Raw genomic sequence first — 27,913 nt, forward strand, 5'->3', positions numbered from 1 at the left:
GTGACCGGCTCCCGGTGCAGACGGCTCCCTGTTATAGTGTTTCCTCACTTGGCTCATGCGAGTCCAGCCCAATTTTTACTCTTTTTACTCTTTAAGTGTGCGCGTATGTGTGTGTGGGTGGGGGTGGGGGGATATATGTGTATTGAGAGTGTGGGGAGTGAGTTGGAGGGTGGGGTGGGCTGCTTTTAACTATGTAAAGCACTTTGTGCTACATTTTCTTTGTATGAAAAGTGCTTTATAAATAAAGATTGATTGATTGATTGATTGAATGAGGACACTGGATGAGAGACTACAGGTGGTCAGAGACAGATTTGGAGATGATAAACTCTGACTGTTCTAATAATACATTAATTATTTAAAATATTTTCTTACGTTTTTGGATACAGCTATGAGACTTGAGTTTGAAATGTTGGCAATCAGCTGTTCAATCTGTTTCACAATGAGTACTCTGTTTTTATATTTATTTCATATACTTTAAGTTCAACTTATGCCACTCATTATCCAGAACTCATTTTTAACTGTTCATACTGTTCTTCTTCTGTAATAATTATTTATATTTATGTATATTATTTAATTATTTATATGTAAGACCACTCTCAAAGACCACTGTTAGCTTTTGTTGTTGAACTGGTTTGTTCCATTTTCCTAGGAAGCCCTGAATTGTGTCACACATTTGGATGCTTTGACTCCAGTGATACTTAACTCTCTTTAACACTGGATGAAGATGAGGCCTACCATGCAGACTTTAAAATTGGTTTTTGTATCTGGGAGAGTTGTTGCAGGAGCATTCCTGTATGTGAAAGTGAGCCAGTATCAGTGTCCTCAGAGTCCAGCTGGTTAACAGTCATTATAATGTACATTGCACTCTGATTTGATCATCCTTGGTTGTTTGGCAGTAGGAAATTTCAGGTCATTCTCCCCTTCTCTTGTCTCATGTTTTAACACAAAAAAAGACCTCAATGTCAGATTACAACTATCTACCGTGAGGTAGATGCAAAAATTCTAGTATATCATAAAAACCAAGAAAAAATATATCAATGAAGTTGAATGACTTGCACATCTGTGAGGATACCAGTTTGTCTTTCTTAATTGTTTTGTCACTTGATTAAATTACTGTGTTTTATATATTCAGTAAATATCTAACAGATATTTACATTTCGTTCCTTCCAGTAATTGCAGTATTTCCACAAAAATTACAATCCATGGTGAGGCATCCTTCCATCAGTCTGTACATCCAAGGCTACGTTCACACTGCAGGTCTTAATGCTCAATTACGCTTTTTTGACACTACAAATAAAATGCGACAGCAAACGCGCTCTAGTGTGAACCCTCAAAGCGGCCCGCATGTGCAAAAGAAGACTTCACACACAACGTGCTCTGTTTAGACCCAGAGCAAACAATATTGTTTGACTGATGGCCCTTAATATAAAGACTTCGGACTTTACGTTTCCCAATTTTTGCTTTAAGTTATTTTGTTATTTACATAATAATGTAAATAACCTAATAATTATCCTTATTGCTGTTTTAGAGAGGAGCGGTGCTTCAAAGGATAGTTGCAGATTTCTGTCAGAATCTGCAGATTATACAGTACAAATAAAATGTTCACGTTTCTCCAACGTTGTCTTCCCAACAGTTTCACTGACATCTACACTGGATGGCCAGGAAGTGTTCGTGATGTCTTCTCCGGCGCTGATAATTGGCGTCTGTCTTGTGTCAGTGACGTAAAAGACGGATTTAATGCGACATGACCGTTCAAACAGCAGTCGCTTTCTAAAACATCGGATATGTATCGGATTCAGTACCACATACGAAAGTGACCCAGATCGGATTTGAAAATATCGGATTTGTGCCGTTCACACTGTCATACCATGATCGGATATGGGTCGCATAGGGTAAAAAAAAAATCGGATTTGATGCGCTTTCGCCTGCAGTGTGAACGTAGCCCAAAATTCATAAGAATCGCTACTCCTTCTAGAATATTGGCTAGACTTTAGTAAAGCTAGATTCATTTCTCATGAATAAGACTGTTTTCCACTGGGCTGGCAAGTAGGTAGGCAGTGTGGATTCCCAAGTTTGTGAATGTGGTAACTCGAGAGCAAGGCAATGTAGGATTTTGAAATTGATACCATACGTGAATCTTCTTTGAGGGTGAATGGCACCACTGGTGGCTGAAAGTATTTTTTTTAATGGTAATCTGCAATTTCTCACTAAATATTTACCATTACTAATGATAAACGCTTGGTCTTGCAAGATCAAAAAATAATCTTAAATGGTAAATGGTCTGTATTTGTATAGCGCTTTATTTAGTCCTTAAGGACCCCAAAGCACTTTACATGTTCAGCCATCCACCCATTCACACACTGGTGATGGCAAGCTACATTGTAGCCACAGCCGCCCTGACAGAGGCAAGGCTGCCGGACACTGGCGCTACTGAGACCTCTGACCACCACCAGTAGACAACGGGTGAAGTGTCTTGCCCAAGGACACAACGACCGAGACTGTCCGAGCCGGGGCTCAAACCGGCAACTGCCAACTTTTGAGCCACAATCTTAACCTTCCTTTTGTGATCAAAAATGATGTACTCTAATAACAGAACTCACAGGAACTTTCAAGATAATATGAAATATAGAATGAAATATAAACTGCTTCACTCCTCCACTTCTTAAACTTCTTTTGCAGAACCTGATATAAACATTAAGACGTTTTGCATTACTTTACTGCTTCATTTTTCACTGAACATCAAAAAAAATTGTGGCCTTCTAATACTTCTTTCAATAACTTCTTTACTATTCCTGCAGAATAGTAAATAGATATGGAAATCATATCTACATGTCTATAGACCTCACCCTCAAACGTCCTGGGAGATCAAGGAAGGTTGAGCACAGCAACAATAATTTAGCACAACAACACAATCACGTTCTTCCCCTTTCCATACAAGGGTAGCAATAGCAGTACATAAAAAAACAATACAATGGTGTTTGTCATGCTAGCAGGACTGCACTGTATCAAAGCAAACACATGAGACTGACACACAAGGATACAAACATGGAAGGCCTTGTGGGTGTTAGCAGCAACAGCACTGCACATTCATGTTTTTATCAGAACATCTGTGTGAAAATAAAGTGTTTGTTTCTAAATTTGTCTTTGTTATACTTTTTCCCACAGTGTAGAGGTATGTGATGTACAGTGCAAAGGGTTGGGCTGCATGTACTGTTTCTGTGTGTGTGAGAGAGAGAGGGACTGATCAGGGTAGGTTTAACTAGTTTGAAGCCTTCAGGGAAGTTAATCTGATACCCAGTAGCATTGCAACACATTGAATCTTGCCCTTATAAATTAATTGGGCAACAGGTAGACTGCAAAAATGAGTGTTTAAATGTCTTCCCTGGTTTGTCAGTTATGTAGAGTTATCTTCTCTCTCCACTTGTCCTGACATCCCAACATAGTGTGAAATAACCTCAGGAGAAGTCCCTTTAAAAGAAGTCCATTTTATGCTTGTACCAAGAACAAGAAACTTTTTTTAGTTACAGATTGGGAAGGTGAACTCAAATAACAAAAAGAGGTATGCTGAACCTGCATCATAGTACAGGTTCCTGGTACTTTTCCTGGAAAAGAAAACAAACAAAAATATAAGTAAACTTAAATTTAGGGTTTTGTTAGTGCAGCTTGGCTCTTGGCATGTTAATATTTTTGTCCCGTGACTCATTTTGGACTTTTTAGTAATTGAAACATGACACAGGTTTTGTAGTGCTCACTGTGGAGTCCTTTTCATTATTACTGTTACTGTGTGTATGTGTTTTTGCTATAATATTTATTCAAACGAAATGTAAATCTTCACTGTATTCAGTAGTGGTCGCACAGGAAACTCCTTGACTAATTAATAATTATAACAATTAGTCAAATGTTGTTCAAGTAAAGTTGTTTCTAATGTTCCCAGTATGACACGCTAACAAAGGCTGTTTTTGTATTTTTGTTCTTGTTTTTTTTAGGCACAGCTACATGGTTAAACAATGAGGAAATATACCTGTTTGGCACAGATGTTGTTGCCTAGCCAGAAAGTTTAGTTGGTTGGCTGATATCCAGTGTCTTTTTGCAGCCTAACAGTGTTGATCTTTATTTTACTGGTTTCATTTGGGCACATTTGACTTCACTTTTATTTATTTGTTTTTTTACATGCCAAAAAGCTAAGAAAGTATCCAATGCTTTTTGAAACTGAATTCCCAAAACTGCTATTTTTATAACAAGATAACAAAACAACCTAACAATGTGCTTTTTTGCTCATTTTTTCTAATCATTCTCTACCTCACCACTGCTGTGAGTTTACCGAGCTCTCTCCATGCATAATGAATGAGGTGAGTTTTCCACAAACAATCTGAAATTCAAGTTGTACCAAAACACTCCAGACTGGAACAGAAGGGACAAAAGGCTTATGTAACAATAAGGTGCTTGCCAAAACAAGAAATGACTTCTCTAAGAAAACCACGTGGTTCTTGCTCAAAGCTTAGTTGGAAGTGTACAGAGTGATGGATTTAAACTGACTGTGAATGTTGTTTTATTGCTGGTAAATTGGTCTTGAGCATATATAGCAACAAAATGAAATCAATCAAAAATCAGTGTAGCAGCCAATGCGTGCCACGCCCAAGGCTGAACAGTTCTTTGTTTTTCTCAGTAAAATCCACCTTAATTTGTTCCTTTTTAAATTGCTCTTACGTGAGTAGACTTAAACATGTTCAGAACGTTTCAGTCTCTCAACCTTTGTTTACCTCTAGTACTTAATGATGAAATAGATTTAACCCAGTAGAAGCATTTGACAGTGAACCAAAGTTGTGGAACTTTGCTACTTTCAGCTGTGCCCTTATTCACAAGAGGTCACCACAGCAGGTAGTGCCACATGTTTGATTTGGCAGATTTATACAACAGCCCTTCCTGACTTCCCCTGCAGGGATTTCTGTGTCCTCCTGAGATTGAATCAGGCAGACGTGTAGACATCTATACAAAAAAAACACAAACAGTATGTTTCCTGGTGCATTTATTCAAGCATTTATTTCATGCAGGGATGATTTAAATGGCCAATCGTCACTTGTTTTTGGCACAGCCAAAGCATTGCTACTGATTATGGAGTAGAGAAATATACTTTAACTGTTTCAGGTGGATACTTGATATTTCATGGATGGTTTGACACAATCCAGTCCCCTCATCAAACATGGAAATCAATTAGATTAGATCCACTGTCAGACCGTACGTAAAAACTTTTACAGAGCTGTCTGAAATCTCTGACTCTATTATGTTACATTAGCAAATCAGCATTTCCAATATGAAATTAAAATAAAGTGCTCAGCACAGCAAACAGTGATGGCATTTCCAGGCTAAATGGGAGGATTGGCTTATTTGAATTGCTCCAAAAGTATTGCTGTGATTGATGTCTTTGTGTTATTCATAAACTATAAAGCCAAATTTGTAATTGTGACACCAAGTCATTCACTATCACTTCACAATTGTGTTTTTACAGCCTTAATAATCGCTGGACTGTAGTAACACTTGCAAACACAGTTGTATGTTAGATGATATCCCACACATACATGCATTAAAGGACTAACATAGGGGTGAAGGCATATTACTGGAGATGACTTAAACCACTTAGAAAGCTACACATAAACATTAACCATTTGTCATTGCTGTTTTATCCATGTATTGGTCATCCTTTTGAAAGCATTGTGACTGCACTGCTGCCTCTGCCAGCACAGTGACTGCAGTACTGCTGAGGTCAAACGTGTTACCGATTCAGATTATCAAAAGTGTTATTACAGGGTTTGAAGTGAGGCGCTGTGTTCAACCATGCTTATGCTGTGAGACAGAAGGGGGGGGGGAAAATAGCATCAGAGGATGGAAATGGCAAAGCAACATAAAGGAGTGTCAGTAGAGGAAATGTTGAAGGAGAAACTGATATGCATCGAGGAGGGTATGAATGCAGAAAGGAACAGGAGTAAAAGGGAGGGCAAGAAACAGCTGCACTCAATCAAGGCCGGTTATGTAATGTCTCACAATCTGTCAGCTTCCCAAACATCTTTCTTCAGCGGCTCTTACTTTTTTTTTTTTAAATCTCCCATCCCTGATCATCATCTCTACTTTTTAAGGACACTCTTACAGTCCTCTCTCCTGTTTCATGCCTGGATATCAGCACATTATTCTCATCAGCCACTCAATGTGCTGCCAGGCAGGGGGTAAAGATGATGCATAGCGGAGTGATCCATAGTGAGTGATCTTGATGTTATGTAATCTTTGGTTCATTGACCTCAGACGCTGCAGAGTTGGAGAAAGAGGAGAAGCTAAAGAGTTAGAGAGGAGGGGGGGGGGGGAAGATGTTATAGAGGGGAAGCACGACGGGAGAGTGCTCTCTCCCACCTGCAGCAATCAGTATTAATAAATTTCACCTCACCACACACCTTTGACATAGTTTATGCAACACACTCTTGTTCTCAGCAGGAGCTGTAAGAAAGCTTGTTTTTCAGGTGTGCTGTTTCCACGGCTAAATTCACCCAGTGGAGCTTGTTTTATAAACTACAAATTAAAAATTAAATATCTGCAATTTGCTGAAATCTATAGACTGTGAAAAAATAAAAGCTGGTTATATAAAACCTGCTCACATTGCTTTCTGTTTAAAATTTCTATTATTGCTTGGGAGGGGGAATGTAGTCGGTTTGTTTGTTTTGTTAGCGATTTAGCCTCCAGAGTTTTCAAGATGTCGTTTTCAAATTTTGTGCGATGACAGAAACCAATAACGGCCCGAGCTGATTTAATTTTGTCAAGGTCAAGCTTTAGGCCACGAATGTGAAAATCTGTAAAAATGTTGTATTATCTACAATATTTTATGGATCATCTTCAAACTTACAGCATACTGCGCCTCAGGGAATGTGACCCTGGTTGGCTAAGCATTTGATTTTGACCTTCATTGTGAGTGCCTGAGGTCAAAGTTGACCTTGAAAATATTTTCAAGAAACCATATCGAGTAATATGTCATATGAAACGAAATGGAGAGAGCTGTACAACGCACTTTTTATTTTTTCAACATGATGCCTTAGAACCTCACAGTGATGCCACAAAATGTTTATACTCACACACTGCATGAATATATCTTAAAATCTCACATTTTTACAGCTTATGGAGCCAAGATTTCAGCCAATTCTTCTCCAATCATACAGGTTAAGATAAATTAAAAAAAATACACCGTTTTGGTACGTATGCTTCAAGGCCAACGGTCAGGGTTACATGAAAATGCTTTAGTTTCCACTGGATTATATTAGTCAATATATTAGTCAACGGGGAGACGTGAACACTTTTTTTGTTAGCTCTTTAAAACATTTTTAATGAAACATTATGACTTCGCAATGGCACAAAAAGCTTAATATACTACACTAGATTAGCAGTATTAAAAATGCTGACAACAGCACAAATTATCTATGAAAACAATGCAGATGTTGTTATTGGGGATTTCCAAAATTGATGCTGATGTCAGCAGGTTATAAAAACAAATATAGATTTACAATAGCCCTTAGCCTTCGGGCTAGAAAAGAGTTTGTGGTGGTAATTTTCCATCTTCCATTCTGAGCCTGTATTTTAGACAGATAATCACATCTGGACCACACCTGGAGTGTTTATTGGGATTAGTATGAGCTTCTTAATTACTTCAAACTTCTGCTCACTCTGTATTTTTGTAGAAAAGTGCAATAAGTATACATACTAACGGTATACTTATACAATATACTATAATATGCGGGGGGAGGGGAGGGGGAAATCAGTTTGATTCACAGCCAAAAGTGAGAAAAATGTCTTTAAAGTGCTTAGACATCTTCTCTCAGCCTTCCTTTTATTAACTGATCCATGATAGTAACATACCATGTTCAGTTCCATTAATTTATTAATACATTTAAAGGGCATAAACAATAACCCATGCATGAAACCTCCTGTATTCCCTGCAGAAAAGGCCCTAACACCAGCTTCTCTTCCTCTGTCACTCTACTTTTCTCTCAGCGGCTGCACTGCCCGAGTGCTCGAGTGAGGCTATCACACTGCGAAAGGCAGCTGTCCCCGTGTGCGGCACAGAATTCATTAGTGTTAAGCTACTGCAACAGTTTGCCTCAGTGAGCCAGCTGCCACCCTTTGCATCCTCCCACACTGCCTGTGTCACCTCTGTGGAGAGTGAATTCATCAAACCTTTGCAGGGAGTTTGAGCTCACCTTCACATTTTGCTGAATCAGCACCAGAGGAGAAAATACAGTCACTCATATGCACTTACTCTCGACAGCATGCCCACGTTTGTGCTGAAACGGCAGAATGTGTGCCAGTGTCTGTGCGTGTGTGTGTGTGTGTGTGTACATCAGCAGTTACAGCTTTAGAGCTGTAAGAAATTTTACAAACCGAGGAAATGTTGGAGTAGAGAGACGCTGTTTTGGCTGTTAGAAAGTATTCATCTTAGATGTATAGGATTAGTGTTTTATAACACAGGTATGATTTGCCCAGTGATTTAAATAAGGCAGAATAAGTTGATTTAAAGTTAAAGCAATTACTGAAAGCCAGTTCAGGACAGGTTTGGATTATTAGTTTTTTAATTTAGTTTAGTTTAGTTGAAGTTTAGTTGAGTCTAATGTGTCAGGTTGAGTCAAAATGCATATTGGGTCCCAGCGTCGATAAAACTGAGTAGGGTTGAAAACCTCCCACTGCCTTTGCACATTTCATCTATCGGTTCTCTTTTTGGGGATCTGCCTCAAGTGGTCATTCGAGGAACTGCAATTAATTTTTTTTAGACTTGTAGGATTTGCTGCTTAATAAGAAGCTGAACCTGTTTTATGCCCTAACCTGCCTCCGTTATTTCTCTCTCGCCTAATTTCAAATTGAGGAGAAACCTGATGTCAGGAATATTTTCTGTGAGCTCTAAACAGGATTTTTTAGGCCATCTTTTCATCAGTTGTGCATTACATGTAAGCTAGTAAACTGTCATTCTCTTTAATAGTAATAGAGTTTTTGTGATTTTGTTTTATTGCTGTGAAATTGTCCATTTTAAATATTTTCCACTGCTTTGTTTCTAACTATGCTAGCAGAAAGACTGTTCGTTTTGCTTTTTAAGTCTACAGCAGCATCACATGTGGTGCTCTTTCTCCTTCTGTTTTCAGCATGCTTCTATCCCTATACTGATTGGACGTGAGCGAGACCGTCTTAGTAACATCTACTGCAGATTCACCATGCATTTATCCTGTTTGTATGACTCTTTAAGGCACAGGTCTTATATGGAACTCCCACACCTCCGAAACAGCTCTGCACTGGAGCCAAATGTCCTTTATGACAGAATATGAGCACAGACAGCTCCACAGCAGTCCTCCTGATAGTATTTTTAATGGAGTTCTTTGATCTGATGTATGATATTTAGTTTAGGAGTTGTGCATTTGCTCTGATGCTAGCTCGTTTCTGTGAGATGAGCAAGAAAATGGAAGCTGCTGTCTCACGTAGCCTGGAGGCACGATGCAGTATGTGTTTCTGTGCCTCTTCTGCTGGAAGATTTTGAGAGTGTGTTTTTTGCAGCTGAATTTAAAAATGTGACTATGATGCGATTATTATGTAATGTCACCTAATGTCCTTTTGTCATATAGTTTTAGATAAATTATCCAAGTTTGTACAGTAGCTTATGTATTAATGTACTAGTGTTGCACGTGATAGTCAGACTCGGAAAAACAGAGTTTGGAGGCCGCAGCATGATCAAAATTATTGAAACCGTGTGCAATGAACTTGTTGCCTTTTAATGATAAGGATATGGTCAACGAACACTTACAGTCAGCTGCCATCTTCACTGCAAATAAATAAACAAGAAAACCAGATCTTCTAGGAGAAAAACCATCACAGCCGTGATGGAGAATGCAACAACACGTACGGGATAACAAGTGGGAAAGCAGCTGAAACTATGAGACAGGAGAAGTATATATGCAAAGCACAAGAGAAAATAGGTCATCAAAATAAAACAGGAACTACCTAACAGCGAGACAAGGACTAAGACACATGAGCTTGACACAGAGACAGACAAAATACTTAGACAAGACTGAGGGAACAGAATGTTAACCCAAGAAAGGGTTAACCTAAGGATTTACAAACACAGCGAAAGGAATGAAACCAGAACACTAAAGGAGCTTGTACCAGGCATAAAGAAATAAGAAACAAGGCACGTAAACACGAAGAAAGAACAGAGAGATAAATATAACCATAAAACAAAGATACAAAACCAGAAAAACCCTTAAACTTCCCCAAAACTTAAAACCCTGGATGCAAGACCCAGGTACCATGAAGGTACTGATTTCAAGCACAGCCAGAACCTCCAGATCTGAAACAGAAATTCCCCCACAAATAGGACAAAAAGCAATTTAACTGCACAATGACATAGGCACATGGCAATTTTTCTTTTATGTAACCAGAATACAACCAGGTGGTCATCAAGTGAGTCACTCTCCTAATGCAAAGATACTCATCACAGACGAGTTTTACTCAACAATGTAGACTGACTGACTGCAACATGCCAGGCTGCAAGGCAATTGCCCGTGCAGTTACTTTGCCATGAAAAATGGCTCCAGAGAACGCAGGCTGTTGCACGCTCCGCCGCTGGGTGACCAGTTGCAATGAGTCACTAACAGCGAAAAGTGCTGCAGTCGTCCGACAGCCACAGATTTGTGACCATTTCTGACCATTAAGAGGCGAGGATGTGACCTCAGGGAAGAGCTGTTGTTTTTAAAAATGCCTTGTTATTTATTCATAGCGCTGAAAGCATTTGTGGTCCAAGCCTGAATATATTTGTTAGGCGGGGTTTGATAAATTAGCAGCAGCGTTTGCCAGAATCATTAAATACATCTCCATGTACATTTGAAAATGCTTTTCTTGGCCGGTGTTTGTGTGCTGACAGAGGGTGTTTATATCTGCATGTGCCCTCTGATGCTAATAATTCATCCACCATATGTGCAGATGAGATAGAACAACATGGATGGATTTCACAAGTAAAGAGTTTAAAGCTTTTCATACCATTGCTGTAAGAAATGAAAGGATAATTTTCTATAAATATATAAAATCTGGCTTTATTGATCAGCTTAGATGAGTTTACAAAAAGCAAATCCACTTCTTTGGCATGTGTCCAGATGCACACATGCACACCCAGAAACGGACATAAAAATTAAAGCTATTTATCTCGACAGGAGCGCAGTCAGTTATCCAAGAATACTGAGCGCTGTGAGCAGCAATTACTCTGTCAGTGGTTGAATTTTAATTACATTTTAGCACTGTGCCCGGTATTGTCTCATGTGTGTAAGTGTAATTGTGTCTGCGTGTGTCCTTATCTTACAGTAGCACACTGTAGCACAATGACCACAGTTCCCCAACACCTGCTGTTGCGTTAGAGCAGGGAGCCAAAAAACCAGAGAGAGACACACACAGAGTGTGATCACAGTAAAAGACTTAATGCTTTCATCTTAAAATGAATATACTCTGTCTTTTAAATGCATGACCACAGACAGCCAACCAAAGACTGGAAACAAGATGAAACAGTTAGCCTCGCTCTGTCCGAAGGTAGCAAAATCCACCTATCAGCATTTCTAAAGCTTAAGGAAAAAGAAGCTCAAAAATTTTTGCTTTAGAGTTCTTTAATTTCTCCCGCCTACTGCAGCCCTCTTCTTCCTCAACTCTATTCTTTTGATATGTACAATAAGGCACGATTCATCCTGCACTTTTACCGTAATTTTGTTCCATTTTCTCGGGTCACGCTGGCCAAAAAAATAGAAATTTTGCCACCAGCACCAGGAGCAGCTCCATGAGCAATCACAGTCCACTACTTTAATTTCAAGGTTTCCATTACTTGAGCGCCAAAGGTGACTGAACTCTACGTGGCTTTTACCAGGTAATGAGCTAAGAGCAAAGTTTGGAGGTGAGCAAGAATAGGAGTTCAGAAAGTAAAAGGTTGGATTTTAGTGTATAGGTGGAGACCAGGTAAAGAGGAATGAGACAGGAGGAGGTGTAATAGGAGAGAAAAGCAAGTATACCTCGGCTGATGAGAGCTCATATTTTTCCTTGCTGTCCTTGATCCTGCCCAAAGGCTCTAGAGGGAGAAAGAGAGAGATAAAAAGAAATTATTCATGGCCACTCTAACCAAGGCAAGGGCCACTTCTCCCTTCTAGTCATTAGAGCGAGATTTCCAAAGACAACAATGAAAAGCAGCCCCTCATTCATCAGCTGCAGCTTTCAGGTAGCCAGCAGACGGCGAGCCGGATACAATGCCTGGCAGGGAGCACAATGGCCGGGCTGTTTACACAACATGTCCAAACCCAAATTAGTCAAAGAGGGAAACAGAAAACATGGTGCTTAATGGTAATACACTGTTGCTAGTCATCAGTATGATGGGAGGGATGTTCAGAGGTCCTCTTGAGTGGGCACTCTGCCTTGATGTTTTTCATCCAGCGTGGAGATTTATGTCAGCTCTTCAACCATCTCTCATGTTTCAGCTACAACAGGAATATTTTGATATGTACAACAATCTCCTTTATCCTTCTTTAGCTGCCTCAGTGTCGGAATTCTGGATTTCATGTCATAGACTGGACAAAAGAATCTCTCAGGTTTTCTTTGTATTTTAAATGAATAACACACTTTTGTAAACTGGTTATCATGGGTTGATTTGGTCATGAAATATGTTCGGCATATGATGGCATGTTTTTAAATTAAAATGAGTGCAAAAGCATCCAGTGTCCAAAGAAAAACCTTTTCAGAAAGCCTGGAAAACTACTGTACAGGACCACTTAATCAAACATTACAGGAAAGTCTGACTGCTTAGAAGCAAAATATAAAGAAGTGAGGAGTGAGTAAAGACTTCTGCAGTATACTTAAGTATATATCTGTTGATCCAGTTGTTTAAACTTGCATTAAATGAATTTGAAACAATACAAAGAGACAACACAGCATTCTGTTATATTGCATTAATGATGTCTTATTTACACGTTCAGTTACATTACTGCTAAATGTAAAAGTTTGGTCTCTTTTTAAATCATGGGGAAAATATGTGTCCTTTCAGCTGCTGACTGCTCCACTGAGCTCAGCACTAGCAGGCTGTACAGATGAAACAATTAGATAACAGACAAGGAAAAAGCTCCATGAAGAACTTAACTCTCTGTGTGTTCATTACTCGAAGCAGCCAGCTTTAACCAGTGACACTTTTTTTATGAATCACATTATTCCTTGTTGTTTTATGCGCAAATTTTGACAGACTTACTTAAACGTGAGGACCGCAAAACAGGATGCAGGAGTCAAGATAATAAATCTACAAAAATAGTTGTTTGATGTCAGCGGAAAAGTGCACAGCGGGTGAAGACAAGAGGATAAACAGACCGTAACTAGGACCCGGAAATTACACATTGACAAACACAGATGAGGAAACAAAGGAGGCATTATGAGAAACTGGACATATTGAATTCCTGGAAAAAAAAATGCAACACAAAAATTTCTCCAGAAAAGGAGAAGCTTTGGATTCATAGTAGAAGTTGTGCCTCGGCGCTGCAGCCATGTTTTAAAATGCACAATTTTAATTGTGGAGGTAAAATGGTTTGTGTTGCACTTTTTCACTGTTTCACTACAGCTTGGACAGCATAGCTGGACAGTTTCTGTGGACAAGCCTGGCGCTTCCATGAAAACTACAGGCAACTGCAGCAATCTGCGAGTGAAATACGCTTGGGAATTCATGTGGAATACACATTTTTCACTAGGGACAGGTTATCCTTGAAATTTTTGCATATCCACTATATGATAATAAAAGTCTATCTATCTCTGTGGGTTTCTAGAGGGAAATGGGGGTCATTAACTGGTCTCTAGGCCTGTGTAACTGGAGCTTTAGCATTAGTTTTCCTGGTAATCTTCATCCATCTCCAGCAACCACTTACAACATGTTGGTGAGCTTTTATTTTTCCCTTACGACCAGCGGTTGCCAGATGGTCAAGGATCTGTGTCTAAACCTGTGTAAACAGAACCTTTTTCACTTGATCTTAAATTGTCACCATGATTGTCCCGTACAAAGTGGCTGTCAAGTTAATGTCACATGGTAAACGTTCACATATCTGTAAAATCTCACTGTATACGCCTGTCAACTCCTTGTCTACAATAGCACGCTTGTGTGCGCTCCCCGTTTAGTGCTCTGGACTTTTGGCTGTTTTTTGGACTTTGACATCCATTTGAGCAAAAGGTTTATTTTCAGTTACTCTGCCTGCTCTTGATGCCCTTTGTCCTGCAAAACATGACAGCGAAACTCAAATGTCTGATGAAATCCAAAGTCCAAGTAGCTCAACTGTTTTTTTCTCTAAGCAACAATTCAAAATCCCGCAGTATAAGCTCGCACGTATGATGAAAAGAAGCAACAAATATTCAAATCTCTTAAACTGGAACCAGCTCATTCTTTGCCTCTTTTGATGTGCTGATTACCATATCAGCTGCAAGAAGAGCTCAAAATGTGGGCAGGCTCGTGTGTTTGTGTGCGACTAAATACAGGTTCCACATCTATTATGCCTGGTCTGTTACTGTGTCATTGCAGTGGAAAAACTATGCCAGACTCCAACAGCTGTGCTGTCAGAAACTCACAGCCATCCACATTTCAGCTGGGAATTCTCTGTCACAGCTCATTGCTCTCCTCTGATGGTCAGCAGATGGAAAAATTTGGCATTGTGATATAAGAAGTTTACTGATATACATGAGCTCTGTTTTTTTTTCCACTACACTATCACATTTCACTCCACTCCTTGCTTTATGTGGCTGGATGTAGAGTCACAAGTCAACAGCCCAGACGATCCTATTTTCCATTAGCTTAACACAGCTATCCTTGGTTGGAGCAGTGTGTGTGTGTGTGTGTGTGTGTGTGTGTGTGTGTGTGTGTGTGTATAGAGTCCTGCATGAGCCCTTGGCATTCCATCAGCGCGACATAAGTCACCATCAGGGCAGTATCAGTTTCCCCAGCGCGTAAATAGTCCCATGAGCAGTTAGAAATTCTCGCTCCTGTGCTCGTCGTTTTCGAAATGTATGGAAAATAGTTGCCGTGTGACAACCCCCCACCCCCACCCAGTCTGTCAAGGTGGCCGAAAGTGACACTGTCACAGGCCCAAGTGGGTCAGTGAGTGATGAGTGAAGGATTGTGCGTGTTGACTGATGTGTCACAAGGGACCATGGGATGGGTTCGTGTAACTGTCTGTTGCCACTGTTACTATTGTTGTGCCACTTGGTCCTGACCTGACACGAGGCCTTTATCACTGTGCTGCAGACGGCTCCTAATCCAGCAGCTTTCTTTTGCTATGGTGACTGCCCCCAGGTGTCAGGAGCGTGCAGGTGCTGTAATCCTGGTATTTTCTCTCCCGCATTTATTTTTATGGCTTCCATAAAATCAGACGATTGGGTCAGTTCCTGGACTTTCACCAAGAAGATTTTGTTTCCGTTAACTTCGGCCGCAGCAGCATGCTGATTCAGATGTGTAAAATGTTAATTGCCTCCCTATATTTGATAAAGTCTCCTTTTTCTTCTTGGTCCTCCTTTGTTTTTCAGTACCGGATCGGCCAGCTGTATATGATCAGCAAACACAGTCATGAACAGAGTGAACGTGGAGAAGGTGTTGAGGTGGTGCAGAATGAGCCTTATGAGGACCCAGAGCACGGATCGGGCCAGTTCACAGAGAAACGGATCTACCTTAACAAGTGAGTGTAATTTCCCACCTACAGTGGGCTTGAAAAAACGAATAAATAAAAAAGTATTTGGACTATAAACCACTGAGCAAACGTCTAAATCACTTTCATAAGGGCTTCTAACTTGCACAAACCTATATACTAACATATATACTGTCAAATTCCATGTATATATGTAAAGAATATAGCTTATATACTGTATATATAGTAACCAATGATCTATCCTGTATTTATTCCATAGATTTTTCCAAAGGCTTTGCACTCAGCATCATTTTACAAATAAATATAAATACACTATATATGTAGTTATTGTCTGTGTCATATTGCTGTTGTCCGTGTTGTCTATTCTGTTAATGCGTAGAGCGAAGAAAAAGATAAAGCCCAGTTCCTTGTATGTGTACCCATTCTTGGATAATAAAAGGCTACTCTGACTGTCTAGCACTTTCTCTGACAATAATAATTCTCAGCATTGAAGCAGTTTCCATGTATTGAGCTTCTGCTGCTTAGTTGTTACGTGATTTGACAAGTTAAAGACAAGCTCACTTATGTGCCTCTGCATAGCTGTCACTGAACTCATTCTTTCAGCTCGTTAACACACGATTAGCCACTGGTGACGTGTCTAATGATCTGCTCTGCTGAAATTAAAATCTAAAATGAATGCCTGACAAAGGGTGTGTTGAGGTTGTAAAGAAGCCCTCTCAATGCTTTTTCAACTAAAAGCAATGCCAGCTACAGTGGCTTGCAAAAGTATTCGGCCCCCTTGAACTTTTCCACATTTTGTCACATTACAGCCACAAACATGAATCAATTTTATTGGACAACTATTAGTCGGGCACTGCACAAAGTTGGCCTTTATGGAAGAGTGGCAAGAAGAAAGACATTGTTAACAGAAAACCATAAGAAGTCCTGTTTGCAGTTTGCCACAAGCCATGTGGGGGACACAGCAAACATGTGGAAGAAGCTGCTCTGGTCAGATGAGACCAAAATGGAACTTTTTGGCCAAAATGCAAAACGCTATGTGTGGTGGAAAACTAACACTGCGCATCTCTCTGAACACACCATCCCCACTGTCAAATATGGTGGTGGCAGCATCATGCCCTGGGGGTGCTTCTCTTCGCAGGGACAGGGAAGCTGGTCAGAGTTCATGAGAAGATGGATGGAGCTAAATACAGGGCACTCTTGGAAGAAAACCTCTTGAAGTCTGCAAAAGACTTGAGACTGGGGCGGAGGTTCACCTTCCAGCAGGACAACGACCCTAAACATAAAGCCAGGGCAACAATGGAATGGTTTAAAACAAAACATATCCATGTGTTAGAATGGCCCAGATCTAAATCCAATCGAGAATCTGTGACAAGATCTGAAAACTGCTGTTCACAGACGCTGTCCATCTAATCTGACTGAGCTGGAGCTGTTTTGCAAAGAAGAATGGGCAAAGATTTCAGTCTCTGTGCAAAGCTGGTAGAGACAGACCCTAAAAGACTGGCAGCTGGAATTGCAGCAAACGGTGGTTCGACAAAGTATTGACTCAGGGGCTGAATTATTAAGCACACCCCACTTTTCAGTTATTTATTTGTAAAAAATGTTTGGAATCATGTATGATTTTCGTTCCACTTCTCACGTGTACACCACTTTGTGTTGGTCTTTCACGTGGAATTCCAATAAAATTGATTCATGTTTGTGGCTGTAATGTGACTGGGCCATTGCAGTACCTTGGGTCTTTTTCTTTTTTCAACTATTCTGTTGTAGATTTTCTGCTTTGCTTGGGAATATTTTCCTGCTGTAAGACAGGTTTAGCTGACTGCGTCATGTGAACAGGTGTGTGACAAAAAGAACGTGGACCCAGATGCAGGACTCAGTAGACTGACATAACTCAAAATCACAGATTTATTTTATTGCTGACAAAAAGGCAAATTAAACAAAAACCAAAAACAGTAATTGTAATCTGGCTGACATGACAGGGGAAGATAAACCGAACATCATGCACAGAAGAAGAGACACTGTCAAAATAAAACAGAAACCATGTAGGTAACTTGACAGGACAAACCAGCAAACCAGAGAACAGAATACTGAGACCAGACAGACACAGGGGCATGACTGGCGAGACAGAAAGGAATACAAACACAGCAATAAGACAGACTACACATGGAAACACACAGAGGCAGTAAAAACAGCAATGAACTAGAATATAAACACACTACAATACAATGTATAGAGGATAGTATGACCAGGGAAAATACGTGACCTTGGGGCAATTGTACTTACTTTTCTACAAGACTGGATGTGATTCTGTGAAACAGTTTTTCACTGTTACAGATCCTTCCGGTCCGCTTAAGCCCTGATTATAATCATGAAAAAGCTCCAAAAGGCACTAACAATGCAGTATTTGAAGAGATTAAACTGGAACAATCTATTACATAAACTCGATGTCTAAATGAGTCTATCCATTAATCCATTAAAATTTACTGAATTGTTGTGCAGGTAAAGCAATGATGTTACTTTCTATTATTATTATTTCATATAGTCTTATTCTGGTAAGATAGATTCTGTGAGACAAAATTGAGCCGCTCACTGCCAAAAGTCAGACTGTGAGATAAAAAGCGATCCATGCGAAGAATACCAAAGAAGGCTGAGGTGGAAGTTTTTGTGCTCTGAAGTGACAAGTAAGTGGGCCTTTGGGAAATATAAAGTGTCACTGACAAACTCAGTGAAGAGGAGGGCAGAGTGTGGTGTGCGTTTAGCCGAGTGTGATAGTGTGTGTGTGTGTGTGTGTGTGTGCACAGAGAGATGAGGTCAGTGTAAATGATGGATAATTTGAGCAGTCGCTGTCGGACACCGAGCGGAGCCTGCATCCCTCCACCCACAAACCACCTGTTAGTATGTTATAGCTGCATTCTGTGCGTGTGTGTGTGTGTGTGTCTGTGTGTCTGTGTGTATGTGTATGTGTGGCTTGCAAATAAGGCAGTGTGAGGACATGTGGCTAGTCTGCTGTGTCTGGACATTCCCTTGGCTGTTTGACAGGTTATTAGAAGGGGACTGAAGGAAACTGTCTGCCTCATGTTCCCATAGTTTATACAGAGTCTTAAGCCATTTGCAGATACACACTGCAGCCCTGAGCATTGATTGGACTTATCTAATAGAGGTGCACGTGAGAACTCAAATGTCCAGCACAGTCACACGGGACATTAGTCAGTTGCTTTAACCTGCCTGCACCTTTTGTAAAATGTATGCATAATGTTGCATTCTGCAAACACTAATAATTTAGTGCTCTGCCTGCCTGCAGGTGAGTGGGCGTCATGTGTCCTGCCTCCTGCTGTCTCTATCTAGGCAGCTCCCTCTCCTAAAACAGAGTATCTCCAGTAGCAGAGCGTTTCCTGCTGCATGCCCAGTGTGAAAAACGACAACTTTTAAAATATCCTGATCTTATTCTTCTGAAATGATCCAAAGTTCTTGTGTAAAATGGCTTTAGTGACAAACCAGCTCAATTTCCATATTCACTTACATCTAGCAGACATAGAAAAAGAAAAAGAGAAGAAGTTGGAGATGTGAGAGTTAAATAATCAGTGGTTAAGAGAGAATTTTTCTGAAAGGTACAACTTAATGATGACTTTGAGTCCAATTATGCTGCTATTTGCTGCGCTTTGATTGTCTGCTTTTCAGGGAGCAGAAATCTGGACTAAATGTGATTTGGGCTGTAGTGAATTTTTGTCTGATGGCACTCAGTAATGACTGTCTGCAACCCTTCTTTTCTCTCGGCATCTATTGGCAATCAGGACTTACTGTTCCAAATGTCAAAGTCTCAAAAGTCAATCTTCTCCATTCACTGGTATTCACTGGTAAATTTGTGTATTTCTCAGATTTCTGACATGGCAATTTCCTTCCAGCTCACCAAAGCCCTGATGTTCCCTTTCCGCAGCAATCTTTTTTTTCTTCTTCTTTTTTTTTTTTGATTAGACATCCAATGAGGTGCTCAACTACTTGGCTGTCAGCATTTAGAATCCATTTGTGCTGAGTAATAGCCCTCCCCCTGTATTTCCTCTATTTGCCTTCCATGCCCTTTTCTATATCTATCACAATGAACGCTGGTGAAACTCCCCTGCAGGGTACAGTGTGTAATCAACTTCCCCAAGGGACTATCATGGCTGCCCTGTATAGCCTCCATTATGACTCCACACAGCTGGATGCTTCTTGTTGCCTGTTCCAGATAATAGCCTAAAGAAGAAGAGTGGAGAAACTTTAAGAGGAAACTACCATGCTGCACACAAACTATTTATTTAAGCTGTTCTCTTTCTTCTTCTTCTTCACTTTACTAACCTATCCACTCGTCTATCTTTGACAGCAAGCTCCCCAGTTGGGCCAGAGCAGTGGTCCCCAAGATCTTCTATGTCACAGAGAAGGCTTGGAACTATTACCCATACACTATCACAGGTAATGCTTTAATTATACGCCTTAGTGTGCTCTAAAAGAATTTAGAAGAATTGGTGCAATGATATAGGATCACAACTCTGTCCAGAGCAAATAGATTTAGAATGAACACTGCCGTAAAGGTGGTAATCTGCCTGTTTTTGTTCTCAATAATTAGCATCACTGTTGTGTGGATGATAAAAATCACACTTTAATTCCACCACAACATTAGAGCTAGGCTGATATGTTGGCCGATATTTGCTAAAACCAATATCAGTATTGTTATTTGTAGGGCTGATAAATGAAAAATTGAAAAGTAAAGAAGACGCGGGAGAAATACCGTTCAACCATGTTGTGAGTGATGACATTAGATACCACCACACCAGAGGGCACTCTGCAACGTTCCTGTTGGCCTGTTCGAAATGGCACCAACACAACGTCCAGCTGAGCTGAGTAAAGAGTCAGGGCCATTTTACACCTGCTATACAGAGCTTTGCAAATGAGAAAGTTGACAACAGATTGGCTAGTTGCCATTTTTGCAGGTCAAGCACATCTTGATTTTTGTAACCTGCTGCCTTGTGCCGCCGTAGCTGCGTCAAAGACACGAGTGTACAACTGTGTCGTTTTTCTTTACCGCTTTGATCACATCAAAACAAGATTCATTTTAAACTTGGTTGTCATGTTTCTTAGTATGTAAACATGTAATACCTACATATAGAATGAAATGATGGGTTAATCTGTTTGTTTCATTAGGAAAATAATTATTTCATTGTCAAGTGTTGTTTTTCACCATCTGGTAATTTCTACAACATCGTTCCGTTTTTACATTTCCACAATAAATTTGGCACCAACAAGGTGTCGCTATTTATCTGTCAGATTGTTTTTCTTTGATTTATTTAAAAATATTAGCTGCAATGTGCTTTCTATCAAATGTGTAAATTAAAGCGATAGCATTAAGGTTTTCAAAAAGATTATAGCAGAGCTAGAACAGCTCTAAATGTCACAAAAATACCGATAGATGGCAACCAGTAAACATCATATTGCATTTGGGATTTTTGTATGTACAGTGTGTTTATATGACAGACTAAATATGCGCTCAGCAGGACCGTGCATGACAAAAACAATCAGTGTCACACAGATTTTTAAAAATGGGGCAATATCATAGTGAAATGGGCTCCTCTCATGTGCTTTTACTGGAAATGAAGTGCTACTGAGCTGAGGCTTAATGGTTCTTTTTTTTCATTGTGAGCTGAAGTATTTTTTTCTTCTCTCCTCTCGTCTTATCTCTCTCATTCTCTTTCATGCCTTTGTCCCCCCACCCACCTCCCCACCCCCCTCAAACTCCCATTCCCATCCATTATACTGATGGCCTCTGCTGATGATATGGTCAGAGTACACGGTGAGTAGTTTTGGTGTACCTGCATGCAGACACACACACTCATACACACACAAAACCACTTTGATCGACCAGCTGCCTGGAAGATCTCGTGTTGTAGAGTTTAAGAGTGAGTGTTAGAAGCTTATGTTTGTTGAGCACATCTCTGACAACACCCAACACTATCAGTATCAAGGACATCAGTGCATGCTGAGCAGCATGTACTGCTAGAAGACAGTTGTAATACTTTACTTTATTGTGATATTTGATATTTACTGGTTGTAACAATCATCAGGGCATTTACAGCATGAAGCAATGTCCATATTAACCCAAGTCCTGCCTGTGAGTTCTCAAAATACATGGGCGCAAATATTCACTTTAATATTAGAAAATATCAGAAATGTGGGTGCTGAGCTGGAAGTGTCTCAGCTTTACTTCCTGGAACAAGAGAAACAGAGAACATGTCTCCACTGCTCTAGAGTCCAGTGGCGATGGGCTTTACGCCACAGCATCCGTCGCTTTGCAGTGCACTTGGTGATGTAAAGCTTGGATGCTGCTGCTCATCCATGGAAACCCATTCCATAAAGCTCTCTGTGCGCTGTTCTTTAGCTAATCAAAAAGCTACATGAAGTTTGTAGGTCTGTCGTGATTGACTCTGCAGAAAGTTAGCGACCTCTGTGTACTGCGTGCCTCAGCAGCCGCTGACCCTGTTCTGTGATTTCACATGAGCTACTACTTCGAGGCTAATTTGCTGTTGCTACCTAATCACTTTCACTGTCTTATAATACCACTAACAGTTGACTGTGGAATATTTAGTAGTGAGAAAATTTCATGACCGGACTTATTGTACAGGTGGCATCCTATCACTGTACCATGCTGGAACTCACAGAGAGTGACCCATTCTTTCACAAATGTTTGTAGAGGCAGTCTGCATGCCTAGGTGTTTAATTTTATGCAACTGTGCTGATGAAAGGGATCGAATTTAATAATTTGGATGGGTGAGTAAATACTTTTGGACTACTTTATAGCGTACAAAGAAAACAAAGTGAAATGAATCCAGCTTAAGCTTGGAACAGGACAGACACTGAGATACAGACTGAGGGGGAGACAGCATTATTTGTAAAAGGTGATTATACACTAATGTTAATCAGGGGGATAGGGCACAGACAGGTGAAACTAATCAAGGATAATGAGACAGGAGGAAGTAAAATTAGAAACAAGACAGAAAGAGAAAAGATTACCAAAATAAAAACGTGTAGTGACTAACTTTGCACAACACCATAATGCACTTAAACTCAACATGAAGAGTCTGCTATGAAATCAAAATAGGAACAAAGAGCCAAAGCTGAAGCTAAAAAGGAACATGAAAATCAAATATGACAACAAACATTAAACTTAAGAACCAAAAAACCTCAGATTTAAAGACCCAGGACCCAGAACAAGTGGCACTACACCATACAGCTCAGTTCAATTTGAAGCATTATGTTTGTTTAAGTAGTTTAACCTCTTCAGTCACACAAATCTAGTTTTTAGTTATCATGACTGCCATGAATAACATGTTGTGATTGCAGGTATATACGAATATAAGAATATATGCAAGAATAAAAGAGAAAGGGAAATGTGCCCATCTTATCATTCTGTCCTTTTTTTCATCAGATTGTGCTCACAGAAAGTGAAGTCTTTAACAAAACCACCATGCATATCTGAAACAAATGTAATTTCACGTCCGATCCCCAGTGTGATCTGATACCTCGATTAAAGTTTATTCTCTTTTATTATTACCATCTGTTTTTTTCACCTCTCTTTCTCTTTTTGACGTTGGGGATTTTTTTGCTGCGGATAATTTCGGAAAATGAGAATAACACAAAAACATCACGGTTAATTTACACCCAAGTAATGGGATAAAAATGGAAATTAAGATTATGAATATCATCTCAACTGTCGCTTTAAAAGTGAACCTGCGAGTCAGCAATAGTCATCATTCGCTGCTGGCAGCTGATGGCACAAAGCAGTGAAGGGTAACACAGATGTCGAGGCATCCCTGTGGAAGGAGTGTAATCCCTCCAGCGTGCAGAGATCTGTTCTGAAGTTAGCTTCCAGTTAGGTAGACGTGGAATATCTCCACAGGGAGAAGCTCAGGACAAATCCTGAAAAAAAATCATCCAAGTTGCTTTTGGATAAATTAGCTCCTCAGTCTGTCCCTAAGATTGAGCCCAGACACGCATATCTGAATTGAATTGTTTTATTCAATACTTCCAAGCACATGAGAGTATCAAACATACTTGTTAGAGTTTCAGATTCGCATCCAGCTCCCTGCTTCAACAACAGCCGCACCCCTGCTGCTCCAGCCTGTTTGTCAATATGAGCTAATCAGGGGAACTTTTCATTAAAGACATTAACAGAAACCCCACAGCTCTCAGCTGTTTGAATGTTTAATTGACTGTTGCCAACAAAAAGCACTAATGATTTGCACCGGGACATTAAGAAGACATGCCCTAAGACATGCCCGCCCAGACACACACATGCACATATGCACGCACGCACACGGCTTCTCTGTGTGCGAAGCAGCAGGAATGCATCAGTGAACCACATATAAAATCAGCAGCAGGCCGTTTCTTTAGCTTCGCTGAGATTATGCAACTGCCTCTGCAGCATCTGGATGTTTCAGGGAGGTCACGCCAGCTCATGTGAAACTGTGAAACTTTTCTTGAGTTAACAGCCTTAAGAATATGAGCGTTGTGGCAGCAGCTACTGTGATTTTTGGATGCATGTCACATCGTTACCTCTTACTCTGACTGCAGAGTACAACACATTACTCCTACAGGAGCTCCTCTCCCATATGGAAACCCATACCACGAAGCCAGCAGTGCACAGTTTTGGTGCTGATGTTAATGCGACAGGAAGTTCGGAGCTCTGCAGTCATTCGTGGCTGAGTTGCCATGGTTTTTGCATCACTTACAGCTGATTGCGATCTAAGATGGAAGACATTTCACCAGCTGACTCGTTGCAGTGGTGGCATCTTATTACAGGACCACACTTGTAACAACAAGGCAGACTGCACGGAGCAAAAAACTGCTCACTGTGATGGTCTCGGACTTTTATTTCTGGCACCAAATTAGGTTTTAAAGAAATATCTTCATTGTTCATCTGTAAATGACAAACACCTTTTTAATATTGACCAGTTTGACTTGAAACAGCAGGTCAGTTGTTACCGATGTAGGTTCAAATTAGTCTTGTTAACCTACTAATCCATGTTAGAGCTGCTTTACGTGTGTAGACATTTATCCTCTGTCACCATCATCAGTATCAGAAACACAGAGACAGTTTTCTTGTTTCTCTTTAAGACTCACAAGGCCACTGAATTGTGCTGAGTAATTACAATAAGGCCTCTCGTTCCACATCACTGTGAATATACCATGTGTAGCATCACTTATTGATGGCATGCATAAACACAAACACTGGCTTTTGCATTTCATGTATCCAGTATTCATCCTTCTACACTGTATAATGATTGTGTTGAGCTTTAATTTGGTTAAAGACAGTAAAAATGGACGAAAACACTAAAGTGTGATGTGGTTTTAAATCTCCGGAGTGAGAGAATAACCATTACTACTTTGGTTTTGTGTAATAAAACCCAAGATATAAGCCCCTGTCAGACACACGGTCCTCTCCATTAATCTGATCTGGCATCTGAGCGTGTCGGCTTCTTGTGCTTTCAGCACAGCAGCTAAAATGCAGCGAAGCTAAAGAGTAAGCTACTGTAAGACTACATGCACACATATTGACCTAAACAACAGGATGTTGTCACTTTAGCAGACCGATGAAGCTTAAAATGTTAAAAATCTCTGAAAAAGGGGCTGGAACAAACAACATTAAGCAATGCAGTTATTAACAGAGAAACTCACACGTTGTTTATTTCTCACTTTTCCCTCCCTTCAGTGCTCCTTCCTGCCCAAGTTTTCCATCCACATTGAGACCAAATATGAGGATAACAAAGGGAACAATGATAATGTGAGTAAAGCTCCGAGTGCCGTGCTGTTGGAAGTGAATCGTAGGAACAAAGCTGCATCTGAAAGAAAGAGGATAGAATTTAGGTTCTCTCTTTTCATGTACCTTTGCCCTTTTGTGCTCTTTGCTGTCTGCTTTGTTGCCTCATCTTGTTGCTTCTTGTCTTTTCCCCAAAATCAAAAATAATGAATTCTCTTTGTCAGAGGGTTATTGCATCATTGTGTGCCAAGGACATCAGGAGGATTATCAGTCATTCTGCTGTTCTGATTTCTTCAGGCAGTGATTGCGACTGTTAACATGAATGTTTTTGTCTTCGTTCATTTGTATCTTGGACAATCACAATCTTTTTCAATCTGTCATTATGATAATTTCTCATAGATACTTTGCCAGACACATCTGAACAATAGGTGGACAGTCTGAATCTTTATAACGAGAAAAGTTTTTGGTTAACAGCTCTTTGGGAATCACTTTGTTGGTGCAAAGATACAATTTTATGCCTGTCAAACCTCAGTTTCTTTGGCATTTTTCATACAATTAATTCACAGAAAAATGTGTTTTTCAAGACAGACTAGTAAGAAAGTCCCTAAAGACAAAATTTAAAATTGGTTCTTTGCTAAGTTGTTTGTTGTGTGTAGAAACAACAATGGTTCAAATGATCCACTGAAAATGGTCACGTAGACGGACTAGACTGAAAGCAAGTGAAAAAGCAGCCTGTTGTCTTAAGACCAACATTAAAAAACCTTCAGACAATCTGCAGAACTAATGTTTAAGGCCACTTTTAAAAATTACAAGAAAGTCTGGCTCCTTTAAAGTAAAATATAAAGAAATAAGAGCTGGTTAGAAACTTTTGCACAGAACTATAGCTATAAAATAGATTGACTGTAATTGTCTTTTATTAAATCAACCTGACAAGGTCCTGCTGGTTGTGTTGAGTATTTCAAACCAGGTAAAAGCACTTCAATTGATCTCCACCTCACCTTCAGAGCAACACTTGGTATTGGCAGTGGAGGCAAGTCTGACTGTTGCACAATATTACTCGAATACACAATGTAGTAGAAGGAAAAGGCTGCGGCCCCACCTAGTGGTGGATTATGAGAGTTGCAGGAACATCACGATGGTTTCACAGATGGTCAAAATCTCACATTTGAAACTGATTGTAACAAATGTGGGTGCAGGCAAACTCAATAGAAGGGTCTTTCCGCTCTCATGTTAACACCCCACTGGTCCCACCATTTGTGCAGTCACCGCTATTCTCTCTTTATTCCAGCCTCCCTCATTTCTTGTAATAACCTTGGCAGTTGACTCCCTGCCCTTTGCTCCTGGCCCTATACCCATGGAAAAGATTCAAAGAATGCAGGAAGTTTAATTAATGTCCATGACTCAAGAGCGCTTTCACTGCTCTGAAAGGAGCGGATAACTAGTCAACATTGCTTTGCTGCGTCCCGTGAGTCACACAGGAGGAAATCATTGACCACTTGGTGTGACTCACATTCCTACTCACAGTTTGTTTGGCCTATTGTTTGAGGGTAAAGCTAGAAGGACGGGACGTGCTCAGGAAATTATCTTTTTGTCAAACGTAAACCCTTTCAACCACTGCTTTCCTGTACAGCAATATGATGTGTGACTAAAATGACTCCCAGCATTTACGTGATGCGTGAAGCTGCCTTTATAAATCCACCAAGTGACGGCACTTCATCCCACAGCATTTGTCAACGCCACTGATTGAGCTGTCCTCACATACTGAACTGTTCCCTGTTCCTCAGATCTTTGGCAGTGAGCCCAGAGAAGAGGAGATGGATGTGTGTTTGTTGGACATTGCTTACGATGAGATCCCCGAGCGCCACTACAAGGAGTCGGAGGTGAGGAGAGCGACGTCACTGACCTCAGGATGAGGAGTGAATGAATACTTGCAGCCACGGCACAGATACTGCGGAAGGAAGTGGAAAGAAGGGTGAATAGGAGGGAGGAGGAGAGAAGTCAACAACTGAGATGTGAGGAGAAGGGAACAAAATAGGGTGTTATCTTTTCTCCACCAGCACCAGTTCGTGTTTGACCACCAGCTGGCCATCTGCCTCCTCTGGGCGATGGAAGGAAGGGAAACGCATGTTTATGTGTGGGGGAGGTGATGGGCATTAGCTGTGGAGATTTGACATTTGTATGCGCGTGCGTTCGCTCATCTATCAGGACATGATGGTCATAAAAAGCTGAGCTATTAATAACCAAGAGGGGTCATGACAGCGCTGCAGTTTTGTTATTGACACCCTCACTTTCACACACGCACCTCCCACCGATCTCTGTCATCCTCTGCTTTTAACCACTGAGAGCTAAGAATAGCACAGACATGCTGTCCAGAGCTAAACACAGAAGTCAGATGTCTAATGTAAATATTATTTTAAAAACAGATGAA

The 27,913-nt window shown here is 40.3% G+C and overlaps 1 protein-coding gene across 1 annotated transcript in view; it reads left to right on the plus strand.

The window, feature by feature from the left end:
- Positions 1 to 27,913, plus strand: part of LOC102301431 (cytoplasmic phosphatidylinositol transfer protein 1) — a 56,844-nt gene that overhangs the window by 23,837 nt on the left and 5,094 nt on the right. Inside the window, exons 2-6 of the mRNA XM_005925474.3 lie at positions 15,586 to 15,734; positions 20,059 to 20,147; positions 21,515 to 21,522; positions 25,438 to 25,509; positions 27,270 to 27,365. Coding sequence (XP_005925536.1) covers positions 15,586 to 15,734; positions 20,059 to 20,147; positions 21,515 to 21,522; positions 25,438 to 25,509; positions 27,270 to 27,365 — 414 coding nt within the window. The remainder of the gene's footprint in view (positions 1 to 15,585; positions 15,735 to 20,058; positions 20,148 to 21,514; positions 21,523 to 25,437; positions 25,510 to 27,269; positions 27,366 to 27,913) is intronic.

This window comes from Haplochromis burtoni, unplaced genomic scaffold, assembly GCF_018398535.1.
Source record: "Haplochromis burtoni strain Fernald_Lab_line unplaced genomic scaffold, NCSU_Asbu1 Contig_81, whole genome shotgun sequence".
Classification (NCBI taxonomy): domain Eukaryota; kingdom Metazoa; phylum Chordata; class Actinopteri; order Cichliformes; family Cichlidae; genus Haplochromis; species Haplochromis burtoni.